This window comes from Cottoperca gobio, unplaced genomic scaffold (assembly GCF_900634415.1).
Source record: "Cottoperca gobio unplaced genomic scaffold, fCotGob3.1 fCotGob3_285arrow_ctg1, whole genome shotgun sequence".
In the NCBI taxonomy this organism is placed as follows: Eukaryota; Metazoa; Chordata; class Actinopteri; order Perciformes; family Bovichtidae; genus Cottoperca; species Cottoperca gobio.
In genome coordinates, this window is record NW_021166895.1 from 7,501 (window position 1) to 35,000 (window position 27,500).

At 45.4% G+C, this 27,500-nt stretch overlaps 3 protein-coding genes across 3 annotated transcripts in view; 1 reads left to right on the forward strand and 2 right to left on the reverse strand.

The window, feature by feature from the left end:
* Positions 1–17,195, reverse strand: part of LOC115005243 (GON-4-like protein) — a 19,918-nt gene extending 2,723 nt beyond the window's left edge. The window contains exons 1-27 of the mRNA XM_029427033.1: positions 17,057–17,195; positions 16,000–16,284; positions 15,429–15,503; positions 15,248–15,298; positions 15,120–15,164; positions 14,932–15,036; positions 14,713–14,814; positions 13,790–13,936; positions 13,432–13,666; positions 13,008–13,109; positions 12,867–12,907; positions 11,474–11,565; positions 10,935–11,184; positions 10,668–10,754; positions 9,995–10,181; positions 9,754–9,904; positions 9,393–9,543; positions 8,638–8,754; positions 7,751–8,512; positions 7,463–7,651; positions 6,684–6,927; positions 6,454–6,611; positions 4,578–4,775; positions 2,208–2,351; positions 1,390–1,695; positions 998–1,184; positions 539–914 (exon numbers count right to left, since the gene is read on the reverse strand). Of these exons, the coding sequence (XP_029282893.1) occupies positions 539–914; positions 998–1,184; positions 1,390–1,695; positions 2,208–2,351; positions 4,578–4,775; positions 6,454–6,611; positions 6,684–6,927; positions 7,463–7,651; positions 7,751–8,512; positions 8,638–8,754; positions 9,393–9,543; positions 9,754–9,904; positions 9,995–10,181; positions 10,668–10,754; positions 10,935–11,184; positions 11,474–11,565; positions 12,867–12,907; positions 13,008–13,109; positions 13,432–13,666; positions 13,790–13,936; positions 14,713–14,814; positions 14,932–15,036; positions 15,120–15,164; positions 15,248–15,298; positions 15,429–15,503; positions 16,000–16,284; positions 17,057–17,080 (4,811 nt within the window). The 5' untranslated portion in view covers positions 17,081–17,195. The remainder of the gene's footprint in view (positions 1–538; positions 915–997; positions 1,185–1,389; positions 1,696–2,207; positions 2,352–4,577; positions 4,776–6,453; positions 6,612–6,683; positions 6,928–7,462; positions 7,652–7,750; positions 8,513–8,637; positions 8,755–9,392; positions 9,544–9,753; positions 9,905–9,994; positions 10,182–10,667; positions 10,755–10,934; positions 11,185–11,473; positions 11,566–12,866; positions 12,908–13,007; positions 13,110–13,431; positions 13,667–13,789; positions 13,937–14,712; positions 14,815–14,931; positions 15,037–15,119; positions 15,165–15,247; positions 15,299–15,428; positions 15,504–15,999; positions 16,285–17,056) is intronic.
* Positions 16,219–27,500, forward strand: part of ankrd34a (ankyrin repeat domain 34A) — a 22,116-nt gene continuing 10,834 nt past the window's right edge. Inside the window, exons 1-4 of the mRNA XM_029427018.1 lie at positions 16,219–16,337; positions 19,004–19,206; positions 19,609–19,782; positions 19,926–20,234. The gene's annotated coding sequence lies outside the window, so the exon portion shown is untranslated. The remainder of the gene's footprint in view (positions 16,338–19,003; positions 19,207–19,608; positions 19,783–19,925; positions 20,235–27,500) is intronic.
* Positions 18,155–27,500, reverse strand: part of pnp4b (purine nucleoside phosphorylase 4b) — a 10,272-nt gene continuing 926 nt past the window's right edge. The window contains exons 2-7 of the mRNA XM_029427020.1: positions 21,828–22,000; positions 21,529–21,632; positions 19,586–19,761; positions 18,998–19,188; positions 18,574–18,653; positions 18,155–18,347 (exon numbers count right to left, since the gene is read on the reverse strand). Of these exons, the coding sequence (XP_029282880.1) occupies positions 18,207–18,347; positions 18,574–18,653; positions 18,998–19,188; positions 19,586–19,761; positions 21,529–21,632; positions 21,828–22,000 (865 nt within the window). The 3' untranslated portion in view covers positions 18,155–18,206. The remainder of the gene's footprint in view (positions 18,348–18,573; positions 18,654–18,997; positions 19,189–19,585; positions 19,762–21,528; positions 21,633–21,827; positions 22,001–27,500) is intronic.

Consider the following 27,500-nt stretch of genomic DNA (forward strand, 5'->3'; position numbering starts at 1 on the left):
AGTTAACCCTCGTGCCTTGCTCGGGAGATTTTCGGCTGTTATACTAATTCTTAATGTTTCCATCATGTTGTCTGTTGATACAAATATCATCATTCAGTATGTTTAACCTCAGCTGCTGTCATTGTATTACATTCTGCTGTAATGGGTGTGTGTTACAGCAGAATGTAATACAATCTTTCTCTGATCTCAGCTTCACGTCTGGATCAGAATGAAACCTTTGACTATTTTCATCAGATTGAGACATTTTCTCCTGTTTGGGACAAAGACCTGCTGTTTCCATGGTTTCCTGCTCAAACTATGATAGTATATTATATTATATATTACATTTCATATTATTACATTACTTTATATTATATATTATTATTATTATAATATAATACATGATATATCATTACATTACATTGTATTGTATTATAATATATTACATTATATTATATATCATTCACACATCTCACTCTGGAGACATGAAGATAAAATCAAGAGGCGGTGTGGCAGGAGGTGCAGCAGGTGGTGTAAAGAGGTGTAGCAGGAGATGTACCTGGTCCAGAGAATGACCTTCTCTCCGCTTGCTGTCAGAGAAATGTTCTTGGCACAGACGGGGAGGTCAGGAAGAGGACTGGGCCGAGGAGGAACAGAGAGAGAGGAGATCATGGAGGAGGAGGTGGTAGAGGGGAAGGAAGAGGAGGTGATGGAGAAAATAGAAAAGGTTGAGGGGTTTGAGGAGGTGTTAGGGGTGACAGAGGAGGCTCTGCAGCCTCCCTCTTCCTCTCTCCTGCTCCTCTTCACTGTTGGGCCCGGCTCATTCTCAGTGGTCTTTCTCTCCTCTTCATCTTCATCCTCTTCATCGTCATCCAGCTCCTCCTCCTCCTCATCCATCAGAGGGAACGAGCCTTCCCATGATGCACCAGTGCGATCTGTCGACAGAAACAAAGTTTTGTGACGGATCATCAGAAACAACTTTATCACTGGATATACAGATGGACAGGTGATGTGTTACCTGGCGGTGGGCTGTCCTCGATCCCCTTCAGGTCTTTGTCCCCTCGGTCATCGTGGGCGGGGCTTATCTGAGCGTACAGAGGGTCGAGACTCTTCATGGCTCTGGACACGCCCCCTGGGGTCTTGTTGCCGTGGCAGTGGGAGCATCCTTTCCTGCGGTGTCTGCGGTTATCTGACCAATCACAGTCCTGAAACACCAGAAAGAACATTTTTATATAAATGTGAGAACATGTCCGAGAGCTCACAGAACACTTCTCTTGACCGTGTACATGCGGGTTGTTTAACACCTGCTAAAAACAGGCGATAGCCTCCGTTCTATTGGTCAGGAGAGAGCGCCTTTTTTATTTTCTGTCACGTTCATGTCACAAACTGTAACTGTGTGTATTTGCTGACCTTGTAGTTTCTGTGGGCGTCCAGCTTCCTCCTCTGTCGCCGGCTCGTAATTGGTTGGATCTTATGCCCCTCCTCTTCTTCCTCCAGCTCTGGAAGCGTCACTTCCTCAAAGCCGCTGCCGACTCCACCTCCCGACAAAAGGCCGACGCCCTCTCCGCAGTCTGACCCGCCCCCGTCCTCCGGCCAATGAGCTTCTTCAAACTGTCCCGGGCGGGCCGGAGTGGGGCGGAGTTCGTCAAAAAATACCCAGAATTCAGCTTGGAGATGGGTGTGGCCTTTTAGCAGCATGGCCATCTGAGCCTTCAGCTGAAATACCAGCAGATATGCACTGATCAATGTTCTGGGAACTGGTTTCGGATGATGTTAAACTGGTTCTGGATGATGTTAAACTGGTTCTGGATGATGTTAAACTTGTTTTGGATGATGTTAAACTTGTTTTGGATGATGTTAAACTGGTTCTGGATGATGTTAAACTGGTTTCGGATGATGTTAAACTGGTTCTGGATGATGTTAAACTGGTTCTGGATGATGTTAAACTGGTTCTGGATTATGTTAAACTGGTTCTGGATGATGTTAAACTGGTTCTGGATGATGTTAAACTGGTTCTGGATTATGTTAAACTGGTTTCGGATTATGTTAAACTGGTTTCGGATGATGTTAAACTTGTTTTGGATGTTTAACTTGTTCTGGATGATGTTAAACTGGTTCTGGATTATGTTAAACTGGTTTTGGGTGATGTTAAACTGGTTTCGGATGATGTTAAACTTGTTTTGGACGATGTTAAACTGGTTCTGGATGATGTTAAACTGGTTCTGTACCTCGTGGATGCTGGTTGGACTCAGGTCTGGACCGGTCTGCAGAGCTTTGATGATCTTCTGATAATGAGACGGATTATCTCCAAAACTGATCTCTAACTGTCGCAGGAAACGACGGCTGCGTTCAAACGCCTGCTGTTCCTCAAACTGCAGTTGGGACAGAGTTACATCAATGATTATAAGTAATCAATAACTTATTAGTGACACAGAAATACTAAAGTTACACTGACCAAAAATATGAACGCAACACTTTTGTTTTTGCTCCCATTTTTCATGAGCTGAAATCCAATGGTACAACAATGGGCCTCAGGATCTCGTCACGGTATCTCTGTGCATTGAAAATGCCATCAATAAAATGCACCCGTGTTCGTTGTCCATAACATCTGCCTCCCCATACCATAACCCCATCACCACCATGGACCACTCGCTTCACAACGTTGACATCAGCAAACCACTCACCCACATGACGCCATACGCCATCAGGTCAAGACCCCGGTGAGGATGACGAGCGTGCAGAGGAGCTTCCCTGAGGCGGTTTCTGACAGTTTGTACAGAGATTCTTTGGTTATACAAACCGATTGTTGCTTCAGCTATCTGGGTGGCTGGTCTCAGACTGCAGGTGAACATGCCGGATGTGGAGGTCCTGGGCTGCTGTGGTTACACGTGGTCTGCGGTTGTGAGGCCGATTGGATGTACTGCCAAACTCTCAGAAACGCCTTTGGAGACGGCTTATGGTAGAGAAATGAACATTGAATTCACGGGCAACAGCTCTGGTGGACATTCCTGCAGTCAGCATGCCAATTACACGCTCCCTCAAAACTTCGACATCTGTGGCTTTGTGCACATGTTAGAGTGGCCTTTTATTGTGAGCAGCCTCAGGCACACCTGTGCAGTAATCATGCTGTCTAATCAGCATCTTGATGTGCCACACCTGTGAGGTGGATGGATTATCTCGGCAAAGGAGAAGCGCTCACTAACACAGATTTAAACAAATTTGTGAACAATATTTGAAAAAGTCCTAGATCTTGGATTTCAGCTCATGAAAAATGGGAGCAAAAATAAAAAGTGTTGCGTTTACATTTTTGGTCAAAAAAAGTGTGAAATATTTTTGGACGTGACAAATGTCCTAAAAATATGGGAAGAATGTCAAAAGTCCAAAACGTCCTAATAATGTCCTTAAAAATATCCTATATGAAAAATGTAAAGAAAATGTGACAATTTACCAAACAAAATATGTGAAAATGTCCAAATGATTTCCTAAAAGAGAGTGTGATAAATGAATGAAATATAATGTATGAAGTGTGAAGTGTGAAGAGTGAAGTGCGAAACACCTGAACTGTAAACTGAAGTGTTATCAGCTATCAGTTATCAATGCATGGCACAACCACAGGAAAATATATATTTGAGGAAGTATCTAAATGCGTGAGAAATGAAGCTGCCCCGGGACAAACTGACGGGACTGACGACAGATGGATGCGCGGTGAAAAGAGCGGATCAGTGGACAGGATGCGGGAGAAGATGCAGCGGGAGAACTGTGCAGGTGAGCTGACGGTGTATCACTGAATCATACACCAGGAAGCGCTGTGTATTAAAGCTCTGGAGTCGTAACACAGACGGTTAACTTTATAAGAGCCAATGTAAGTCTTTTCCTGACGAGATACATTCTGAACATGGCGGTGCGATGGCCGAGTTGAGGGAAAGTGCTAAATAGATTTTTAGAGTTGCGTGAGGAAATCTGCCAGTTTTTGGAAAGCAAAAGGAAACACACCACAGATCTCTGGGACAAAAAAGTGGCGATGTGAGCTGGCCTTTTTGTGCGACATAACGAAGCAGAAATTAAAATTTTACTGCTTCATGCCGCTCAGATACTTTGCATGTTTGGAAGCACACACCTGTGTGAACAGATTTTCTCTGTGATGAAGATGAACAAAAACCCACACAGGTGTCTCACTGATGCACACCTTCACTCACTGAGGGTTTCCACAGCTAAGAACCCCAAACATTTAACTGGCAGCTAAGAAAAGAGTCCAAACATCTGGCTCTGACACATGTGGATACTCGGAGAACGTAGCTACCTAAATACGTCTATCCTGTTCAATAAATGTGGACGTTTGGCCCTTGGCCCAGTTTTTAATTTTGGCCCTCTCTGTGATATTACTGTGGAAAACATACAATGCAGTGATACACCCAAAATAATACACCCGAGGTTATACAACCGAGGTCATACACCTGAAGTCATACACCCAAGGTTATACAACTGAGATCATACACCTGAAGTTATACACCCAAGGTTATACAACCGAGGTCATACCATACACCAGAGATATTACACCCAAAGTCATACACTCGAGGTCATACACCTGTGCTGCTCACCAGTCCACACTGCAGCGCCTGCTCAGGATGCAGGAAAGCTGCAAAATCTCTGAGGAGGTCCATCCGGTCTCCCAGGATGCAGCGCAGCTTCCTGAACAACAGCCTCACTTCCTGTCCTTCTCCCACATCCTCGAAGTTGTTCAGCAGAGACACAAACTCCTCTACCTGTCCAGGTACGTCCTGCAGCGCCTCACGCACCTGGAAACACACAGCAACAGTCATCAGATACCTGCAGTGACATGCTACACGCTAAATCGTAAAAACTTTAAACAAACCTAACTTTCAAAAGAATATTCCATACATCTCCCCAGAAACGTTTTCCAGCTCCTCCTGGGGAACCCCAAGGCGCTCCAGACGATACATAACATTTCTACAGCATGTTCTGAGTCCACCAAGGGGCCTCTTACCAGTTGTGCTTGTACGGAAAACCTTTAACAGGAGGACCAGGAGGATGCTGTTCAGAGGTAAACCTCTAAGAAGGATCCCAGTAACCATAATGGTCCGGTACAATGCTTGCATCACTGCTGAACCTGCTCCAAACCGCCTATCCACCCCACGCTCCATTTTACCCTCAGTCGTGAACAAGACCCCGAGATACTCCAAGAACTCGCTTGGCGGTGTTTCCCACACATAGACTATACTTTGTCGGGCCACCCAGGTCACCCAGGTCTATTAATGACCACCAAAGTTTACCTTTTTTATTTTTTTTTATTGTGCAAGGCATTGTTTTATTGCTTAATCTTTAGTTTAACATAAGTACACATCAAAGTGTAAAGAGACATGGCAATCTTATTTCATTGTAGTGCTGCGCGCTGTGTGTCTAACCTTGCCTTGCCCCGTGACCCCTACCTGCCCACAGGCAGCTACCGCCACAGGTATAATCTAATTCTATGGGAAACTTGGGGCAGTAACTCACTCCCACAGCCTTAAATGTGGAGGTGCTGACTCTTATCCCGACACTCGACTGAAAACCGCCCAGTGTGTGCTGGAGGTCACGGTCTAATGAAGCCAAGAGAACCACATCATCTGCAAAGAGCAGAGACGCAATTCTGAGGTCCCAAACTGGACCCCCTCCTCCACCCGACTGCGCCTTCAGATCCTGTCCATGTTGAAAATGAAAAATACAAATTGAATCGGCGACAACTTTGTGCCTAGTACACGGACACAGTTCTCACTTTGTATACAAGGACTGGCTTGTAGCAGCGACCCCAATACGCCATATTCCCACAGTGCCCCCCACAGGACTCCATGGAGGACACGTAGAACGCCTTCTCCAAGTCCACAAAACACATGTAGACTGGATGGGCAAACTCCCATGATACCCCCACCAGCCCTGCAGGGTAAAGAGCTGTCAGGACGGAGTTCACATTGCTCCTCCTGAATCTGTGGTTCAACAATCGGTCAGTGCCTCATTTTAGCTCCCTTGAATAAACTTTCAGTGTGATACTACCATATTGTGACCTCTGGTCCCCCTTTTGAAAAATGGACCCCAGGCTCCCACTCCGCAGGCTCTGTCCCCAGCCTCCACGCCACACTGAATAGGTGTTCAGCCAATACAGCCAGCAATGTCCAGAGCCTTTAGCATCTCAGCAACTTTCATCCACCCCTGGCACCTTGCGGCCGAGGAGCTTTTTGACTACGTCAGCAACCTCTGCCAGGGATATGCATAGGTCTTCCCCCGAGTCTTCAAACTCTGCCTTCTTCCCAGAGGACGTGTTGGTCGGGTTCAAAAATATCAGGAGCAGACAGCCTGACCCAATTCCTGCTTTCCCTTCCTGAGTCATCAAACAGTTTGTCAGAACTTCCTCGAGGTCAACTGAAAGTCTTTGTCAAGTCATGTTCTGAGTGTTTGATGAGTCAGTGTTTGTGTTCTCACCCTGTTTAGGTAACCCTGGGCAAACGCCACATCTTTGCTCTCTCTGTGTGGGTCGTTGTTCAGGATGTTTTCATCATACAGCAGTAACAGTTTGGCGGCGTCTTTACTGTGACGCCCCTGGCGACTCCGCCTCAGACCGCGAAGAGGTCGGCTTTGACCTGCAGAGAGAAGACGGACTGTTAAACCACAGTAAGGAACTTTTTTGTGCAGATATAAGGGAAAGCTCTAACCTCGTCCTCGTCCAGGACATCTCCCTCCTCCTCTGGGTGTCCCCTCTCCTGACGGCGTCTCCTCGTCTCCTCCAGCCTTACTGCTCCCCCCCTCTCCGGACTCCTCCCCTTTAGGCCCCTCCTCTTCCTCCTCCTCCTCCTCCTCCTGAGAGCCAGCTGAGGTCGGAGAGTGGTCTTCCTCCGAGTCGCCGTCTGCACAGAGCCGCTGCTCCGCCGCCAGCCAGGTCAGTTGTTTCATGGTCTCCTAAAGTAAAAGATCAAAAGGTGAGTTGCATCATGGCCTCTTAAAGAGAAAGGTCGAAGGTCAGCATAGTAGTGTACAGCGTAGTGTACGCGGTAGTGCACGTAGTAATGTACCTAGTGGTGCACGTAGTAGTGTGTCGCGTAGTGTTGCAGGATGTCATTATCAAAAATCTGGGTCAAGTGAATAAAGAAATTGCGGCCGCTATTGAAGGTAGTTGTCTCTGACCAATCAGTGGTCTGCAGTGTTTCAACTCCACCTTCTAGTTTCGACTCAGCTCACTTGGAACCCCGACCACGGTGGAAAAAAGTATGAGGTACTGTACTCAAGTTGACGAGTTGACTAGAGCGTGCCATAACATATAGTGGGAATGCGCCATTAGCCGATATTTGATAACATCTCATTCTTCATAGTGGAAGGAGAAATCTTCTTTGGTATTCTGGCAAGGATCACTTTAATGTTGGACAATGAGTACATGGACACTTTCGTTCAGAAAGGTTGCAAAGAGGAACCACGGATAGTTGACCTCCTATTGTACCTGTAACTCTGGAACAGACAGCACAGACTCCTCTGACGCTGATGACATCACTTCCTCCTCGTCTTCATCCTGTGTGAGGTCATCAAAATCCTCCTCCTCTTCCTCCTCACCCTGCCGGTCCTGATCTTCATCCTTATCTTTGTCTCCATCATCGTCCTCCCCCTCTCCTCCCCCGTCCTCCCTCTGTCCCTCCTCTTCTTCTCCCCCGTCCTCCCTCTGTCCCTCCTCTTCTTCTCCCCTGTCCTCCCTCTGTCCCTCCTCTTCTTCTCCCCCGTCTTCCCTCTGTCCCTCCTCGTCCTCTCCCTCTCCTACCCCACCTGCTTCCTCCCTCCCCTCATCCTCCCCTCCTCCGTTCAAACAGACCCCCCAAGGGGTCCAATCCTCCTGCTCTCCTGCACAGGAGGACGCCGGGCTCAGTGTTGATGTTGAAGCTGAACTATCCTCCCCCACCTGTCTCACCTCCCCCACCTGTCTCTCCTCCTCTTGCTCCTCCTTGATTGATCCGTGGAGCTGTTGCCCAAGAGCATGCTGGGGGGTGACAGTGGGTGGAGTCCACACCATCTGGAGGAGGATGTACCCAGGCTTCACAGCGTTAGCTGAGCATGGCATTCTGGGATTTGTAGTGTCAGGGTTGGGAGGGGAGGGCAGGGGGAGGAAGACGGGGATGCCGTTTTTGCTCTTCTGCGTCCTCTGGCCAATAGGAAGGCAGGACGGGATGATGTCAGCACACACGGGATGGGCAGGTACTGTGGGAACGGCCCCACAAGTGGGAGGCAGAACTCCTGACAAAGTGGGGGGGTCAGAGAGTAACGTGACACCTGGAGGGGGGAGGGGCAGGATGCTGATTGGCTTTCTGTCTGCTGGGGCTTTGGCGAGAGGCAGCAGAGATGCATTGTGGGCCAAGGCGAAGAGGCGTCTGTGGGAGGGGGGAGGGGCGTGGCCTGACTTGTTGAGCCAGTGGGGGTGGAGCCTGAGGGTGCAGCCAGAGGGGAGGGAGGGGGGGTAACAGGTGGAGGTGAGCAGGGTCTTCTGGATGATCAGCTGACTGTTCTGCAGCAAAGAAACACAGAGAATGAGTGAGCTGCAGAAACAAGGACGACTGATTTCACTGAATATCTGGTTCATGTTGATATAATCCTGTAATTTAAAATAGTAACAGAGTCCATTTGTGAGACCTTGAGCCAGTTTGGCATGTTGGCGGTGTCTCTGTCCACCGGGGGGTGCTGCTCTCCCAGATGAACTCTGCTGCAGGCGAGCGGCAGCGGGGGGACGACTCGCTGCGTCAGGAATGTCTGGAAACATGAACAGAGTTTAACTTCAGCGGTCCAGACTGTATGCTGCAACCAACAATCTTCTAGATTAATGGTTTGGTATGAAATGTCAAAAGTTCATCCCAGTTTCTAGGATCTAACTATGTATCTTTAAATGTCTTGTTTTGTCACTTTAATATAAAACAGAAAAAAGCAGCAAATCTTCATATTTTCCATATCCGCCGTTTTTGTATGAAAAATTACTTTAACGATTATTTATGTAGTTGACGATTATTTTTCTGTAAATCGACTAAAGGCCTTTACACAGCGTAACTAATAATCAACACAGAATATTTCGCATCAAAACTCTTCAACCAGCAGGGATGTGAATCTGCGAGAGTGTCAACACCAACAATAAAAGGTTTGAACAGATTCAGCTTGTGCAGGGATTTCCTTGTGAAAGTTTTGAAATCCTCATCATAAGCTAGGCTACACGACTATAGTTTACACCTGATCGTTGATCCTTTATTCACGGGGAGAAAAAAATGCACAAAATTTGACAATACATATTTTTCAAATGTATTTCCCGTTTTAATATTCGTGTTCTGTATTCTTGACAAAAACAAAAGACAATCAGACGAAACGGTGTAACGGGCTTCAGACAGCGTATGTGGCATCACCTTGATGACGCTGCCGTGCGGTGCTCTTGGCCCGCTCATCTCTCTGACGTGTTTCCTGAAGTTCCACCGAGTCTTGCAGAGCAGGAAGGTGCTGATCAGCTGATCCGACTGGACCGCCCCCTCGAAGTGCTTCAGACCCAGGACAATCAAACTGCACAGAGGCATCATGGGAAATGTTACTGTAATTGTACAATACACAGTGTGTGCGTGCAACTTTCCCTTCATAAGTTGTCTAACGGTATGCTCGAGTCTCCCATCAGCAGCACTGGCCCCGCCTGGCTCACAGTGCGAGCTGTGGGCGAGCTGTGTATTGTATATTAATGTTGATACATGTGAATATTGTGTATCAGTGTTTATGTACCCGTCCTCTCCTGCGGTGTAAACACTCCGCCGTTGTCGGGTCTGGATGGTGGGGTCCAGACAGCAGACAGGAAGAAGTTCTGTGTAAAGGAAGACAGGACGTGTGGCGAACAGCCAGGCCGCATCGGCGGGCATCAGAGGGAAAGCGAGGCCTGAACAAAACCAGAACCAGAACTAAAACCAGAACCAGAACAAACTGCTGGAACAACCAAACACAACAACAGGCTATTTCTCCTTCTTACTGTTGGTCGCAGGAGTCATCCTGGGGAGCCAGCGTCCAGAGGCAGCAGGAGTAGGAGGAGGAGCAGGAGGCTCGGCCCTCTGCTCCTCCTCCTGCAGGAGATCCAGCGCCTCCTGCAGGTTACACACTCTGAAACTGCTGGAGAGAAGAAGCTCCTCCCGACGTCCGGCAAACTGCTGCAGCTCCTCCTGACAAGACATGTGTTTGTGTTGTTGTTTACTAACCAGGAAGTGTTTGTTGTTTACTAACCAGGAAGTGTTTGTTGTTTACTGACCAGGAAGTGTTTGTTGTTTACTGACTAGGAAGTGTTTGTGTTGTTGTTTACTAACCAGGAAGTGTTTGTTGTTTACTAACCAGGAAGTGTTTGTTGTTTACTGACCAGGAAGTGTTTGTTGTTTACTAACTAGGAAGTGTTTGTTGTTTACTGACCAGGAAGTGTTTGTTGTTTACTAACTAGGAAGTGTTTGTGTTGTTGTTTACTAACCAGAAAGTGTTTGTTGTTTACTAACCAGGAAGTGTTTGTGTTGTTGTTTACTAACCAGGAAGTGTTTGTTGTTTACTAACCAGGAAGTGTTTGTTGTTTACTAACCAGGAAGTGTTTGTGTTGTTGTTTACTAACCAGGAAGTGTTTGTGTTGTTGTTTACTGACCAGGAAGTGTTTGTTGTTTACTGACCAGGTAGTGTTTGGTGATGCTGGTTTCGTGGTTCAGGGCGTCCACATGGCGAGTCAGCAGGTGAACTTGAGTCAGCAGCTGCACATGCTGTGAGAGAGAAACATTTCACTAAACTAAAACTGGAAATGCTGCAGTTTCTTGAAAAGGTTTATTTAAAGGAATGTGTTCATTATGTGAAACACTAAAGGAAACTATGAAACACAAACCGTTACTTTGGATTGACCTGGATCTGGGTAAAACACGCTCTATCAGGGCTGTCCCAGGTACCTGCTGTATCTGCTGCTGCAGCTGCAATTTCTGGGTGTGGTCCAGGCGGAGAGTGGGGTAGACCCGGCTCTGCAGGACTAAGACGGCGGTGACGGTGTCAGGTTGTGAGCTGGGCATGTCCTTCAGGTTTGTGTTTTCACGCTGATGATTGGTCGTGTCCTGCAGGGCTCTCCTCTGCTGCAGAGCTTCATACTGTTTCCTGACCGTTCGCCGTCGCTCTGTCAACATGCTGGCTAACGGTGCTTCAAAACTGTGGACAGAAACAAAGAGACACCTGCTGTAATACAGAGAGCCTTGAACAAAAAGGGGACATGTTTGTTTCAGACGATTGACACATGTCTCCCCTCAGCGTGATTCTTCTTCATGTGCTCCGTGTGAAGAAGCATTAGCAGAGGACATTTCTCTTCCTCCTTACCCAAACAGTAACAGCACTTCTCTGCTGCACTGTCCCGAAAGGAGGACCTACAGCACTGTGTACAGGTGTTTGTGTAGATGTATGACCTCCCATCTTGCATCAGGACTCTGTGAAGGGGTTTTACCGTAAAGCTGGCGGGATGTTGAATTTGGGTCCATTCTGTGACGGCACCTCCTCCTCCTGCTGCTCCTCAGCTGCTGCTTCCTCCTCCTGGAGCTGTGCAGTAAAGAGACATTAGTGTCAAACAAAACGACCAAACACTCCCTGAACAAAGGAACCAAAATGTCCAGACTCTTTGTTTGAGGAACTAAGATAAAGATTTGAAAGCAACAGTTTCTTTGTTTGAGAGCGAATATGAGGAAGACTTCTTGTTGTAATTTAACCCTAAATTGTCCATACCACCGGGATAGGACCCTGTCATCTTCACCCTGCACCCTCCCTCAACCCCCAGCGTTCAGCTATTCCACACACCCACTCTGTCTCTTGCTTCTCCACCCACACCAACCTGGCATCAGGGTGGATGACAGCGTCACCTGATGCAGAGATCCCTCTCTCACCTGGAGAAGGCTGGGGGCTCTATGAGAATCATGTTCTTTGATTTCTCCAGTGCCTTCAACACCATTCAACCCAGGCTGCTGTGGGACAAGCTGGGGTGCTCGGGGGTGGATCATCACCTCACCAGCTGGATTCTGGACTACCTCACCAACTGTCCACAGTACGTGAGGATCCGGGAGTGTCACTCGGACACGATTGTCCACAGCATGGGGCCCCCCAAGGAACGGTTCTGGCACCGTGTCTCTTCACCCTCTACACTGCAGACTTCACCCACAACAGAGCTTCAGAAGTTCTCTGATGACTCTGCTATTGTCTCATCTCTGATGGGGATGACAAGGAGTACAGAGAGCTGACACAGGACTTTTCCCTCTGGTGCCAGAGGAACCACCTCCTGCTAAACGCAGGGAAGACCAGGGAGCTGGTGGTGGACTTCAGGAGGCGCCATCATTCTCCCCCAACACCAGTGAACGTCCTGGGTACGGACATTAAGATTAAACTAAAAGAATCCGCGCCACAAGTTTGAGTTTCTCTAACTTCCTCAAACAATTTCCTGACAAAAAAACGGAAATGGAGGATTTGAATTGAATACTTGTACTACATGTACACAGAACCGCACAAACAGTGACATTTTGATTGTGCATTTAAGCAATTACAGTATATATACAGCGCCTGGGGAGCAGTGTGGGGGTGCGGTGCCTTGATCAAGGGCACCTCGGCAGTGCACAGGATGCGAACTGGCACTTCTCCAGGTACCAGTCCTCACTCAGGACTGAGCTACTGCCGTACTTGAATTTCCTATCTGATCCAATTTGTCACAAAGTCCTCACTGATCAACTAAAAGCTGTCTGTTCAGAAAGGAGGCAACGTTCCTGAGTTCCTCAAATGTTCCTCAAATGTTCCTGAAGTTGCTGAAAATGTTTCTTGCAGTTCTTGCATCATCATTAGTAGAAACACCAACTCACTGTATCAAAGAGCTCCTCCAGCAGCTCATTCACTTCTTTCTCTGAAAAAGAAGAATAAGTGTTAACACTGAGGGGAGGACAGAAGAACATAGGGTCGGGGGTCCTGCAGGCCTTGACCCGGACGCAGTCCACAACACTTACTGGTAATCTGTACAGCCCGGTCTGTCCTGTAGTCCTCCAGGTCGGGTTCATCGAGGTCCTCCAGGAAATTGTACTCTGGGTCGTCATCGTCATCGGCTTCCTCTGAGGAAACAAGCATGTTCAGCCAGCTGTCTGAGATTCAAACAACACAGCCTAAACACAATACCATCATTCAGATGAATGGGAGAACACGGAGCCTGGTTTGGTGTGAATGCAGCCTAAACAGTTCAGAGAAATAAAATCCAGATTTTTAATAAAACTTGAGGGTTTACTGAAGCCTGAGCGCTGTGACAACATAATAATAAAAAAAAATTTAAATGTGAAAACAGGAAACCATGAGAGCAGACAGGAACTGGTAATAACTGTTTCAGAACACAAAGATGAAATTAGACTTTTGTTTTGACAGTTCTGCTGTCCGCCTGACCTTCACTGTCGGGGGCCATGAGACCCCGCAGCCACTTCGTCCAATGACGGTCCTCCTCCCGCTGGGCAGCGCTATGCTCGTACATGTCAGCGGTGATGTCAGGGGCCAGAAGCTCCGCCTCCAGCTGACCCAGAGGAACGTTAACCAGACGTAGTTTGGAGCGTGTGCGGTACGCCAAACCGCTGGAGCCTTCATGACCACCATCACCATCATCATCGGCTTTTCTTTCCAGAGACTGAGACAGACAGGTAAAGAGAAACAGGCGGTTGCTGTGGAGTTTTAACTGGTAATAGGTGTGGGCGGGGCTGGGGTGTTTTCTGGTAAAAGGTGTGGGTGGGCCTCGGGGGGGCGGGGTTACCTGATTATAGGTGAAAGCAGGGCTGCAGTCCAGCTCCTCCTCCACAGCATTCAGTCTCTCCAGGAAGGAAGACTCAGGAGCAGTGAGGAGGTGATGAGAAGCGCAGGCAGAGGTCATCACCTGTACCCCCAGGTGTCCTGTAGATCTCTAAAAAACAGGTTGGAGGTCAGGGTACCTACAGCAGGTCAGAGGTCAGGGTGCCAGCAGGAGGTCAGGGTACCTGCAGGAGGTCAGAGGTCAGGGTACCTGCAGGAGGTCAGGGTACCTGCAGGAGGTCAGGGTGCCTGCAGGAGGTCAGGGTACCTGCAGCAGGTCAGAGTGCCTAAAGGAGGTCAGAGGTCAGGGTGCCAGCAGGAGGTCAGAGGTCATCACCTGTACCCCCAGGTGTCCTGTAAATCTCTAAAAAACAGGTCGGAGGTCAGGGTACCTACAGCAGGTCAGGGTACCTGCAGGAGGTCAGGGTGCCTGCAGGAGGTCAGAGGTCAGGGTACCTGCAGGAGGTCAGGGTGCCTGCAGGAGGTCAGGGTACCTGCAGCAGGTCAGAGTGCCTAAAGGAGGTCAGAGGTCAGGGTGCCAGCAGGAGGTCAGAGGTCATCACCTGTACCCCCAGGTGTCCTGTAAATCTCTAAAAAACAGGTCGGAGGTCAGGGTACCTACAGCAGGTCAGAGGTCAGGGTGCCAGCAGGAGGTCAGGGTACCTGCAGGAGGTCAGGGTGCCTGCAGGAGGTCAGAGGTCAGGGTACCTGCAGGAGGTCAGGGTGCCTGCAGGACATCGGAGGTCAGGGTACCTGCAGCAGGTCAGAGTGCCTAAAAGAGGTCAGGGTACCTGCAGGAGGTCAGGGGTCAAGGTATCGGCATGAGGTCAGAGTACCTGCAGAAGGTCAGAGTTCACGGTACACGCAGAAGGTCTGGGGACAGTGTACCTGTGGGGGTTCATTGGTCCTGTGGTCTGCCAGATGTTTGGGTTGAGAGCCCTGATGCTTTCTGGGAGGTGAAGTCAAGCTGTCTGCATCACTGAGGAAGGTCTGCAAATACAAACACATAATGAGTTTCAATCACTAACTCTTAATTACAGGAACATTCTGGTATTTTTCAACCAGATCAATCAACTATTTTGATTCAAAGGTCAAAGAATCCTTGACCTCCTCGGCTGTGTCTTCCTCCTCCTCCTCTTCCTCATCTGGACAATACTCTTCATCTGACGAGTCTTCATCCTCCTCAAGATCGATGTCCACAAACTGAGGAGGCTGCAGGAGAGACAGGCAGGTAGAGAGACAGTTAGAGAGACAGACAGGCAAAGAGAGAGACAGGACTGGATGAGTTAGTTTACCTTGAGTGTGGCTGTGTTCATGGCTGACAGACTCCAGTTCAGTGGCTGTAATCAGACAAGGAGACAGATACATTAAACTTGTTCTGAAAGTTTTAAAGTATGAGAGGATTGTGGGAGGTTGAGCTCACCTGTCCCTGCTGAACGGCCTGTTTCAGTTTGGATCGAGTCATCTGCTGCTCCTGATGAGAGACACACAGGTTCAGACAGACTGACAGACAGAGAGACAGGTTCAGACAGACAGGTTCAAACAGGTTCAGACAGACAGGTTCAGACAGACAGTTTGTCTCTCTCTCCAACATGGAGACTCACGAACATGGGCAGGTCCTGAGTGTCTCTGATGGCAGTTTTCATCATGGCCACCACGCGCTCATGGGTAATCACCTCCTGACACGACACAGAACACGTCACACATCTTGCTGCTCATTTAAAGATCATAGATATTAGGAATTACTTTTTCACTCTTAAGAATAACAACTACAGGTAATTGAATTTCCACATGTTAAAGAAGGATTTGTTACAAGGAAATATAATTTTAACAATTGTCAACATTTGCTTTTCCAACACATCCGACATATCACTAAACTATTTCAGACGTGTGGATGCATGTTAGTAAAGTACCACAAAGCTATTGTTCGACTTTTAAATAGGCTATGTCTATCATGAATATTCAAATAATGATAATGCTAATACTTTGTGGAAACGCGTGCCACTTGCCAATTTTTACTTGTTAGCTGTGTTTCAGATTTGTGAAGTGTATGTGAAATATCTAATTTCCACAAATTTGAATTTTAGAAAAGTAACATTCCTTTTATGAAATCTGTAATGTAAAAACAATTGTGGATATCAGTAATTAATATTTCCACCAGTGTGTGTGTCTCACGTGCAGGATGGCGCGCACGTTGCTGGACGTCAGGTTGAGCTGTCTGGACTTCCTGTCCAGGTCGATGTCCAGTCGTCCCAGCTCGTCTTCGCTGGCCTCACTGGTCAACGCGTCGATGGGGGAATTCAACCAAACTTTATTCAAACAGCTGACGTGTTCACGTGTCATCATGACGTCACAGTTTACTTCAGCTGTTCTCTCCTGTTTGAAGATGGCATTCGTCCTTAAAGACTTACACCGCAGAGGACAAACGTCTCCCCGGGCTGGACGCCGCCGCTCCATCCGCTGGAACACACAACAACACGTGAGAGCTGTGACGTCATACTGAGGCATGAGAGGTGATGTGGATCGTACCGTGTATGTTAGCTTATCTATGGTATTACAAAACACTGACTCTGTGTGTGTGTGTGTGTGTGTGTGTGTGTGTGTGTGTGTGTGAGAGTGTGAGAGGTTGAGACAGCAGCACCTACAGTTTGTTAATTATTAATAATCATGGGACATTATTTTAAAAGCTCATAGCTGATCTTATTTTTCATTTAGTAGTTTAATTTAATGTATCATTCTTTAGTTGTATAACTTATTATAGTTATATGCTATTATTCAGGTTTATATTTATTTTCTCATTATTTAAGGATCATTGTAACTGATTTCCCACATTGTCTTAATAATAAAAAAGAACAATTACATTAAATAGTTTTCTGCTCTTTCAACATTCTTTCACGGTGTATTAAACAGTGTAAAACCCCTTTGGATTTTATATCTGTAATTAATTATCCCTCAGTTTGCAACACAGCTGGCAGCCTTCATGGTCAAACTGATCTGAATTTATATCTAGGATGTTTAATTTTGCAGCTCACCGTTAGCTCAGTTAGCTTTATCATAACAATGTATGAGCAGCGTTTAGCAGAGCTAAGCTAAGCTAAGCTAAGCTAAGCTAAGACACAACTGAGCAGGCGCAGTGGCTGTTTCTGTGTGGCGCGAAGTTCAGCTGTAATATAAATAATAAAGGAGCGGGAGCATAAACAACAGATCTTCAGAATAAAAGAGAAAGATTTACCCTCAGACTGCCGTCAGAAGCCATCTGTTATTGTCTGTTACTCCGCCATATCAACTCGGTTAGCTTTTTCCGCCAACAACAACAACATCGCTTCCGGCCTAGTCCTTCACAATAAAAGCGGAGCGTCATTGAGAACAGCACACCCTGCTGTAACTGCAGTGAAACTGGAGTAAACTTTATTCTAGAGATTATGCCGTAATAACATAATAAAACCATTTTAACCAACTATTTTCTCCTCATTTAACATTTATAAGCAGTATAAAAACACAGTCATTATTACACACTACAATACAAGGACATAGAGTGTAATGTATTCATACTGGTGAGAAAGATTTAACACTAGAACAACCAAAGGGTCAGAGAAAATATAAAATAACCTGGTTTTAGTCATAGATTTTATATTAAAAACTCAGTAAGTGGACTCCAATCTTAAACACATTATTAAAATGTTAAACTCACATGTAAATCATTAGTTTACTTCAGTTCAATGTATTTTATTATCAATCATTCATTGACTGTTTACACAGAAGACGTAATAAATCAGAGTTAATGAAGCACTACAGTAGTAACACCACAGAGAAGAAACACTGGGACAGTAAAGTCCTGCATTCAAACTGTTATTTAAGTAAAAGTACAAAAGTATTATCATCAAAATATACTTCAAGTACCGAAAGTAAAAGTCCTCATTTTGCAGAGTAATACATATTAAATTATTGTAATATAATTATTGATTCATTCATGTGTTCATGACAGCTGAGGAAAATGGAGCTCATTTTTAATTACTTTATATGTAATAATACATAATTCATAATTTCTTAGGTATTATATTTATTATTATTAATCTGAATCTGTAAAGTAACTAAAGCTGTCATATAAATGTAGTGCAGTAAAAGTATAAAGTAGCAGAAATGGAAACACTTAAGTAAAGTACAAGTACCTTAACATTTGTACTTAAGTGCAGTACTTAGTAAATCTTCTTGTTACTGTCCACCTCTGTGAATCAGCACTTATAAAACTTCTTACATTCGCTTCTCAGTCTGTGTTTTAAGGTTATATTGTATATAGGTGCAGGCCTTCAGGCCTTCAGGCCTCTGTGTGTGTGTGTGTGTGTGTGTGTGTGTGTGTGTGTGTGTGTGTGTGTGTGTGTGTGTCAGTGTGTGTTGATGCTCTGCTGCTGGCAACGTGAGATCAGTTTGGTGACCAGTTTCTGAAGAACCTCCGCTCTCATCTTACTGATTTCAAGAACCTCGTCGTGGTGCACCTTCTCCTCCCGACTGTAGTCCAGAGACACCTGCACACACACACACACACACACACACACACACACACACACACACACAGTTAGTGAAGTGTAAAAGTAATGTTTTATAGTTTGTGAAGTAGACTGTTAAACTTGAATCAAGACTTCTCCATTTTTTAATTATTGGAAGCATGGGAGCAAAACAAAGATTTCTTCAAGAGTTCAAGGAAACTGATGTAGAGACAATCATTTGAAATGTTTTCCTTTAATAACTGACCATGTTGGTGATCAGGGACAGACCCAGAACTCGCAGCCCGCAGTGCTTCGCCACCGTCACCTCAGGAACTGTACTCATACCTGAGAGGAGAGAATGACAGTACATATCAATGTATATACATAATATTTATATATATATATGTATATATACACATTCTTGACAACTTGTTGTCTTTGGTGGTTACGATGAGGAAGGATATCAAGGTAAGCCAAACAAAGGGCCTTTTCCACAGTAGGAATCCTGCATAATAATAAGAGAGGGAGAGTGTGTTTTTTTGGAGCACTGGCCGTTTGTTTTCTGGATAACGGGGGTTTGGACAAATTTGGACACACAGCACCGCCTGCATTTTCAGAACATGGGCAAAAACCCATAATGTTTACCTCCACCCTGTCTGTCTATCTGTCTGTCTCTCCTCCTGTCTTACCCACAGAGTCACAGCCCAGAATCAGCAGCATCCTGGCCTCAGCGATGGTCTCGAAGTTGGGCCCGCTCACCATGCAGTAAACTCCCTCTCGGACAAAGTCACTGCAGCCGAGCTCCGAGCACACGTCCACAGTCATCCGCCGCAGATCCTTACTATAGGCGTCCGACATACACGGGAACCTGGTGCCGAAACTACAGAGAGAAAGACAGGTAGTCAGAGAGACAGACAGGCAGTCAGAGAGAGAGACAGGCAGTCAGCGAGACACGGGAACCTGGTGCCGAAACTACAGAGAGACAGACAGGTAGTCAGAGAGACAAACAGGCAGTCAGAGAGACAAACAGTCAGTCAGAGAGTAATGGGAACCTGGTGTCGAAACTACAGAGACATAGACAGGCAGTCAGAGAGACAGGGGAACCTGGTGCAGAAACTACAGAGACAGACAGGCAGTCAGAGAGAGAGAGACAGGCAGTCAGAGAGAGAGGGGAAACGGGTGCAGAATCTACTAATCAGATTAATTTAATCTCAGGGTTCATATATAACCATCTCTCTGTCTGTCTGTCCCCCTTCCTGTCTCTCTCCCTGTCTCACCGCTCATCGTTGGGTCCACACAGCGGGTGTTGTCCGGCGAACCCCGGCAGGTTGATGTGGTCTTTGATGATCATGATGTCTCCAACTTTAAAGTCCGGACAGATTCCTCCAGAGGCGTTTGTCACCAGCACAGACTCCACCCCCATGAGCTTAAAGATCCTCACCGGGAACGTCACCTGAGACAGGGAGACAGACAGGTGAGCAGTCAAAATACTGTTTAATCCCCCCAGTGTGTTCTGGTCTGCGTCCTCCTAGTCCATCAGGATCCTGGTGAGATGTTGAGTCCACATTACTGCTAACTCTGCATCTCACCTCCATCCCACCCTCACTGGTAACCAAGACCCACGAGGCGAACCGATACCCTTCCGGTTCCCAAACCATGTCCAAACAGAATGAGCTACTGCTGGCCCAAAAAAGGCTGATGAAACCTTCTCCAGGAACCCGACAAATCTACATGGCAAGACCCTGAGGTACTCAAACTCCTTCACGTGGTGCAGCGACTCAATCCAACCTGAAAGGAACAATGCCGTGATTTCCAGCAGAGAACCAGGACCGACTCTTTATGACTGGGCTGTAAACGCTGTGCTACCTGGAGATCCCGGTCTGAGGAAACCAACAGAATCAGTCCCGAGGGGGGCCACCAGACCAGGTAACTGAGTCACCACTTAACATGGGGACACAAGTTGTGCACCCTTAAAATGCTGACAGTATAAAGAGTTGATGATCAGCTGGTTGATTAGCAGTGAAACATTATAGGTGCAGAAGAAAAAAGCTGTAAATGTTGTTTCATTATTAACATCAGATCTGTGGAGCACAAGTCACAGGCTTCATGTATACATCTCATAGTACCTTATAAACCAACTAGAGCATTGTGCTCCCAGACTGTAGGGTTACTTGTAGTTCCTAGAGTCTCTAAGAACACAATGGGAGCCAGAGCCTTCAGCTATCAAGCTCCTCTCCAATGGAACCAGGGTGGTGATGGCCTAGTGGTCTAGTGGTACGCCTTCCAAACAAAACACTAGAAGGTCAGGAGGTTAAGTACTCCTGAGCAAGGTACTTAACCCTGAGTTGCTCCAGGGAGACTGTCCCTGTACTTTGTTCAATGTAAGTCTAACTCAACCGCGGAGTTTCTGTGTCTCTCATGTGGCAGGTTGCCACTGATAAAGTTTACGTCAAGATCATGAATCGTGGCTGCGCCTGCTGCCCTGGTCCTGCTGGACACCGGGAAGCCTTTTTGACATTTTCCTGGATTCATCCAAACTTTCTCTTTTTCAACACAACATAATTTCTGTCAAATGTTGTATTTGTACTATGTTGTTTGTCCTGTACACACGACATCTATTGCACGTCTGTCCGTCCTGGGAGAGGGATCCCCCCTCAGTTGCTCTCCCTGAGGTTTCTTCCATTTTTCCCCCTTTAATTATGTGAAATATGTTTTTCCTTGTGCGATGCGAGGGTCTAAGGATAGAGTGTCTAAGGACAGAGGGTCTAAGGACAGAGGGTCTAAAGACCGAGGGTCTAAGGACAGAGGGTCTAAGGACAGAGGGTCTAAGGACAGAGGGTCTAAAGACCGAGGGTCTAAGGACAGAGGGTCTAAGGACAGAGGGTCTAAGGACAGAGGGTCTAAAGACGGAGGGTCTAAGGACAGAGGGTCTAAGGACAGAGGGTCTAAAGACAGAGGGTCTAAAGACAGAGGGTCTAAGGACAGAGGGTCTAAGGACAGAGGGTCTAAAGACAGAGGGTCTAAGGACAGAGGGTGTCGCATGTACAGTCTGTAAAGCACACTGAGACAAATGTATAATTTGTGCTATTGGGCTATATAAATACATTTGATTTGATTTGATGTACATCATCGTTTATTCCCTGAATCTGTTCTCACAGAGTCAAAGTCTCCACCTTGTGTCTAGGTAATGTGAATTACATGCTGGGTAAAATGGCCTCACCTGACAGAGGGAGTAACCTTCATACAGGTGGAAGTGACCCTGCATGAAGACACAGGAAGTGTCCTCGATCGTCCCAAACACCAGGCAGCCTTCATGACCCGCCACTGAGAGACAGACAGGCGGGAGGGAGACAGGGAGGGAGATAGACAGGGATGTCATTCATGTGTATATATATACATATATATAAACATGTCACATATATATATATATATATATATATATATATATATATATATAAGCATGTCATATACAGTATATATAATATATATAAGCAGAAAGGGGGCGGGTCTGGCGCTCACTTGTGCTGACGGGGAAGTTGGGGATGTCCTGGTACCTGAAGGTTTGTTTGTTAGCGGCTCCGTCAGCCAGCAGGCCGAGTCCTGAGCCGCAGATCACGGCAACTTTTGGACGTTGACTTGTGTGGTTCAGGAGCCACTCAGTGGTCAGTTTGTAGTCCTCGAAGGAGCAGCAGCTGCAGGTATACAGGTGTACAGGTGTACAGGTGTACTGATGGGCAGGTGTACTGATGTACTGGTGTGCAGGTGTACTGATGTACTGGTGTACAGGTGTACTGGTGTACAGGTGTACTGATGTGCAGGTGTCCTGATGTGCAGGTGTCCTGGTGTAAAGGTGTTCTGATGTACTGATGTACTGATGTGCAGGTGCCTGGTGTACAGGTGTTCTGATGTACTGGTGTACTAATGTACTGATGTACTGGTGTCCTGGTGTGCAGGTGTCCTGGTGTACTGATGTGCAGGTGTCCTGGTGTACAGGTGTTCTGGTGTACTGATGTACTGATGTACTGATGTACTGGTGTACTGATGTGCAAGTGTCTTGGTGTACAGGTGTTCTGGTGTACTGGTGTACTGATGTGCAGGTGTCCTGGTGTACAGGTGTTCTAGTGTACTGGTGTACTGATGTGCAGGTGTCCTGGTGTAAAGGTGTTCTGATGTACTGATGTACTGATGTGCAGGTGTCCTGATGTACTGATGTGCAGGTCTCCTGGTGTAAAGGTGTTCTGATGTACTGATGTCCTGGTGTACTGATGTGCAGGTGTCCTGGTGTAAAGGTGTTCTGATGTACTGATGTACTGATGTACTGGTGTACTGATGTGCAGGTGTCCTGATGTACTGATGTACTGATGTACTGATGTACTGATGTGCAGGTGTCCTGGTGTACAGGTGTTCTGATGTACTGATGTACTGATGTACTGATGTACTGGTGTCCTGGTGTGCAGGTGTCCTGGTGTACTGATGTGCAGGTGTCCTGGTGTACAGGTGTTCTGGTGTACTGATGTACTGATGTACTGATGTACTGGTGTACTGATGTGCAGGTGTCCTGATGTGCAGGTGTCCTGGTGTAAAAGTGTTCTGATGTACTGATGTGCAAGTGTCTTGGTGTACAGGTGTTCTGGTGTACTGGTGTACTGATGTGCAGGTGTCCTGGTGTACAGGTGTTCTAGTGTACTGGTGTACTGATGTGCAGGTGTCCTGGTGTAAAGGTGTTCTGGTGTACTGGTGTACTGATGTGCAGGTGTCCTGATGTGCAGGTGTCCTGGTGTACAGGTGTTCTAGTGTACTGGTGTACTGATGTGCAGGTGTCCTGGTGTAAAGGTGTTCTGGTGTACTGGTGTACTGATGTGCAGGTGTCCTGATGTGCAGGTGTCCTGGTGTAAAGGTGTTCTGATGTACTGATGTACTGATGTACTGATGTGCAAGTGTCCTGGTGTACAGGTGTTCTGGTGTACTGGTGTACTGATGTACTGATGTACTGATGTGCAAGTGTCCTGGTGTACAGGTGTTCTGGTGTACTGGTGTACTGATGTACTGATGTACTGACGTACTGATGTACTGGTGTACTGATGTGCAGGTGTCCTGGTGTAAAGGCGTTCTGATGTACTGATGTCCTGGTGTACTGATGTGCAGGTGTCCTGGTGTAAAGGTGTTCTGATGTACTGATGTACTGATGTGCAGGTGTCCTGATGTACTGATGTGCAGGTCTCCTGGTGTAAAGGTGTTCTGATGTACTGATGTCCTGGTGTACTGATGTGCAGGTGTCCTGGTGTAAAGGTGTTCTGATGTACTGATGTACTGATGTACTGGTGTACTGATGTGCAGGTGTCCTGATGTACTGATGTACTGATGTACTGATGTACTGATGTACTGATGTGCAGGTGTCCTGGTGTAAAGGTGTTCTGATGTACTGATGTACTGATGTACTGGTGTACTGATGTGCAGGTGTTCTGATGTACTGATGTACTGATGTACTGATGTGCAGGTGTCCTGGTGTAAAGGCGTTCTGATGTACTGATGTCCTGGTGTACAGGTGTACAGGTGTCCTGGTATACGACTGAGGACACTTTACTGAATATTAACAGACTAACAGCTTTTTATCTTTATGCCTTAAAGAAAAGTGAGCTGATGGCAAAAACTGTAAAAAGTTCAGCTCAGGTGCAAACATCAGAACTCCCCCCCCTTACTCCCTAACCTGTACTGTCTAATGACTGTGAAAAACAATGAAAAGTACTCCTAGTGAAATAGAAAATACTACAAACTCTGTTAAAGGTGAAAAGTCCTGAATTCAAAATGACTAGTTACTACTTTTAGTTTCTATTTTTAAATTTATGTTGGCAAACAATAAGCAATTAGAGTAACTTATAAAATAATATAATGTATCATAAAAAGATTATAGTGCATTACAACTATAGTATTTACTGAGCAGCATTATGAAGTATTATGATACTATATATAAAATGCTTTATAATGATTATTGTTATAAAGCATGATGAATATTTATGAGTGCTGATAAATATAATTGTAAAGAGCTATATGCCGATTATAAACATACTTTTAATGCATTATGAGAAGGTTTATAATGCATTACAGACAGTTAGACAGTTTTTACAGGTGTGTGTTGAACTGCAGAACATTCATGTATTTATGAATCTGTGGAACATTTGTAGATTTATTATACACAGTCTATTAGTGGACCTAATCCATGACAACCCAGAGTTGAGACCAGGACAAAGAGTTGTAGTCTTACACACTTCTCTGTGCTTCTTTCCGGGCAGTCACCCACTCAAATCCCCATAGTGACTGTGTCTGCCCCACGACCACTGAAACTAATCAAGTCTATGGTTAACAGAAGAGGAGTTATACATGAAAACCTAATTAAAATAAACACCACCACTGCAAAAGTGCAACTAAATCAAAAAATTAAATGTGGGCTCTTAAACATCAGATCTTTATCAACGAAAGCTGGATTGGTAAATGATTTAATATCAGATAATAAGATTGATTTATTTTGTCTCACTGAAACCTGGCTGAGACATGAAGAATATGTCAGTCTAAATGAATCTACTCCACCTGGTCATATTAATACTCACATTCCTCGAGGTACTGGCCGAGGAGGTGGAGTTGGGGCCATATTTGACTCAAACCTCTTGATCAATCCTAAGCCTAAACTAAAATATAACTCTTTTGAAAGCCTTGTTCTTACGCTCTCAAACCCAACATGGAAAACAATAAAGCCAATTTTATTTGTTACTGTGTACCGCCCTCCTGGTCCGTACTCTGAATTTCTATCTGAATTCTCAGAATTTTTATCAAATTTAGTCCTTAAAACAGATAAAGTAATTATTGTAGGTGACTTTAATATTCATGTGGATGTTGATAGTGACAGCCTTAATAATGCATTTATCTCAATATTAGATTCAATTGGGTTCAGTCAGAATGTACATGAACCAACTCACTGTTTAAACCACACTCTGGACCTTGTTCTGGGATATGGTGTTGAAATTGAAAGTTTATCAGTGTGTCCACATAATCCTCTTTTATCAGACCATTTTTTAATAACTTTTGAAGTCCTGTTACTGGACTACAAGCCAGTAGGCAAAATATCCTACGCTCGATGTTTATCTGAAAGTGCTGTGACTAAATTTAAGGAAGTGATTCCATCAGCACTTGATTCAATACCAGGACTCAATATCAATATAACAGAGGACTCCAATGCTAACTTTAGTCCCTCCCAAATTAATCATCTTGTTGATAGCGCTGCAGCCTCACTGCGAATAACACTCGACTCTGTCGCTCCTCTTAAGAAGAAGATCATAAAACAGAAAAAGAAAGCTCCATGGCTTAATTTACAAATCCGCAAACTAAAACAAAAGTCGAGAAATCTTGAAAGTAAATGGCGTTCCACTAAATTGGAAGAATCTCGTTTAGTCTGGTTAGATCATCTTAAAACGTATAAGAAGGCTCTCCGTAATGCCAGAGCAGCTTATTACTCTTCCTTAATAGAAGAAAATAAGAACAACCCCAGGTTTCTTTTCAGCACTGTAGCCAGGCTGACAGAGAGCCACAGCTCTACAGAGCCTTCTGTTCCTATATCTCTCAGTAGTGACGACTTTATGAGTTTCTTTAACGATAAAATTATAATTATTAGAGACAAAATTAATCTCCTCCTGACCTCAATTGGTAATGACTTAACTTCAACTGTTGGAATTTTAAAAACATCTGTAACTCCTGAAATATATCTAGACTGTTTTACTCCAATCAACCTTAACCAACTAACTTCAACAATCTCATCGTCTAAGCCATCAACCTGTCTTTTAGACCCGATTCCAACTAAACTGTTTAAAGAAGTTTTACCCTTAATTAACACTTCGTTATTAAATATGATCAACCTGTCTTTATTATCTGGCTACGTACCAAAATCCTTTAAAGTAGCTGTAATAAAACCACTTCTTAAAAAGCCTGGTCTTGATCCAGAGATTTTAGCCAACTATAGGCCGATATCTAATCTTCCCTTTCTCGCTAAAATCCTTGAGAAAGCAGTCGCAAAACAGTTGTGTGACTTTTTACATAATAATAGTTTATTTGAGGTTTTTCAATCTGGATTTAGAGTTCATCATAGCACAGAGACGGCACTGGTGAAAGTTACCAATGACCTTCTATTGGCTTCAGACAAAGGACTCGTCTCTGTTCTTGTCTTGTTAGACCTCAGTGCTGCTTTCGACACTGTTGATCATGACATTCTACTACAGAGACTGGAACATTGTGTTGGCATAAGAGGAACCGCACTAAGCTGGTTCAAGTCCTATTTATCTGAGCGATCTCAATTTGTACTTGTTAACGATAAATCCTCCATGACAGCCAAAGTCAGTCTCGGAGTTCCGCAGGGTTCTGTACTTGGACCGATTCTATTCACCTTATATATGCTTCCTTTGGGCAATATTATAAGGAACCACTCTATAAACTTTCATTGTTATGCGGATGATACCCAATTATATCTATCAATTAAACCAGATGAAACCAATCAATTGGCTAAACTTCAAGCATGCCTTAAGGACATAAAAACTTGGATGTCTAGCAACTTTTTGATGTTAAACACAGACAAAACTGAAGTTATTATACTTGGCCCTAAACGCCTCCGAAACGCATTTTCTAATGACATAGAAGCTCTGGATGGCATTAACTTGGCCTCCAGCATCACTGTAAGGAATCTTGGCGTCATCTTTGATCAAGATCTGTCGTTTAACTCCCACATAAAACAAATCTCAAGGACTGCCTTCTTTCATCTACGTAACATTGCAAAAATAAGACACATCCTGTCTCAAAATGATGCAGAAAAACTAGTCCATGCATTTGTTACTTCAAGGCTGGATTACTGCAACTCATTGTTATCAGGTTGTCCAAAAAAGTCGGTTAAGACTCTTCAGTTGATCCAAAATGCAGCGGCACGTGTATTGACTAGAACAAGGAAATGGGATCATATTACTCCTGTATTAGCTGCTCTGCACTGGCTCCCGGTAAAATACAGAATAGAATTCAAAATCCTTCTCCTGACTTACAAATCAATTAAAGGTCAGGCTCCAGCATATCTTAAAGATCTCATAGTACCTTATAAACCAACTAGAGCATTACGCTCCCAGACTGCAGGGTTACTTGTGGTTCCTAGAGTCTCTAAGAGTA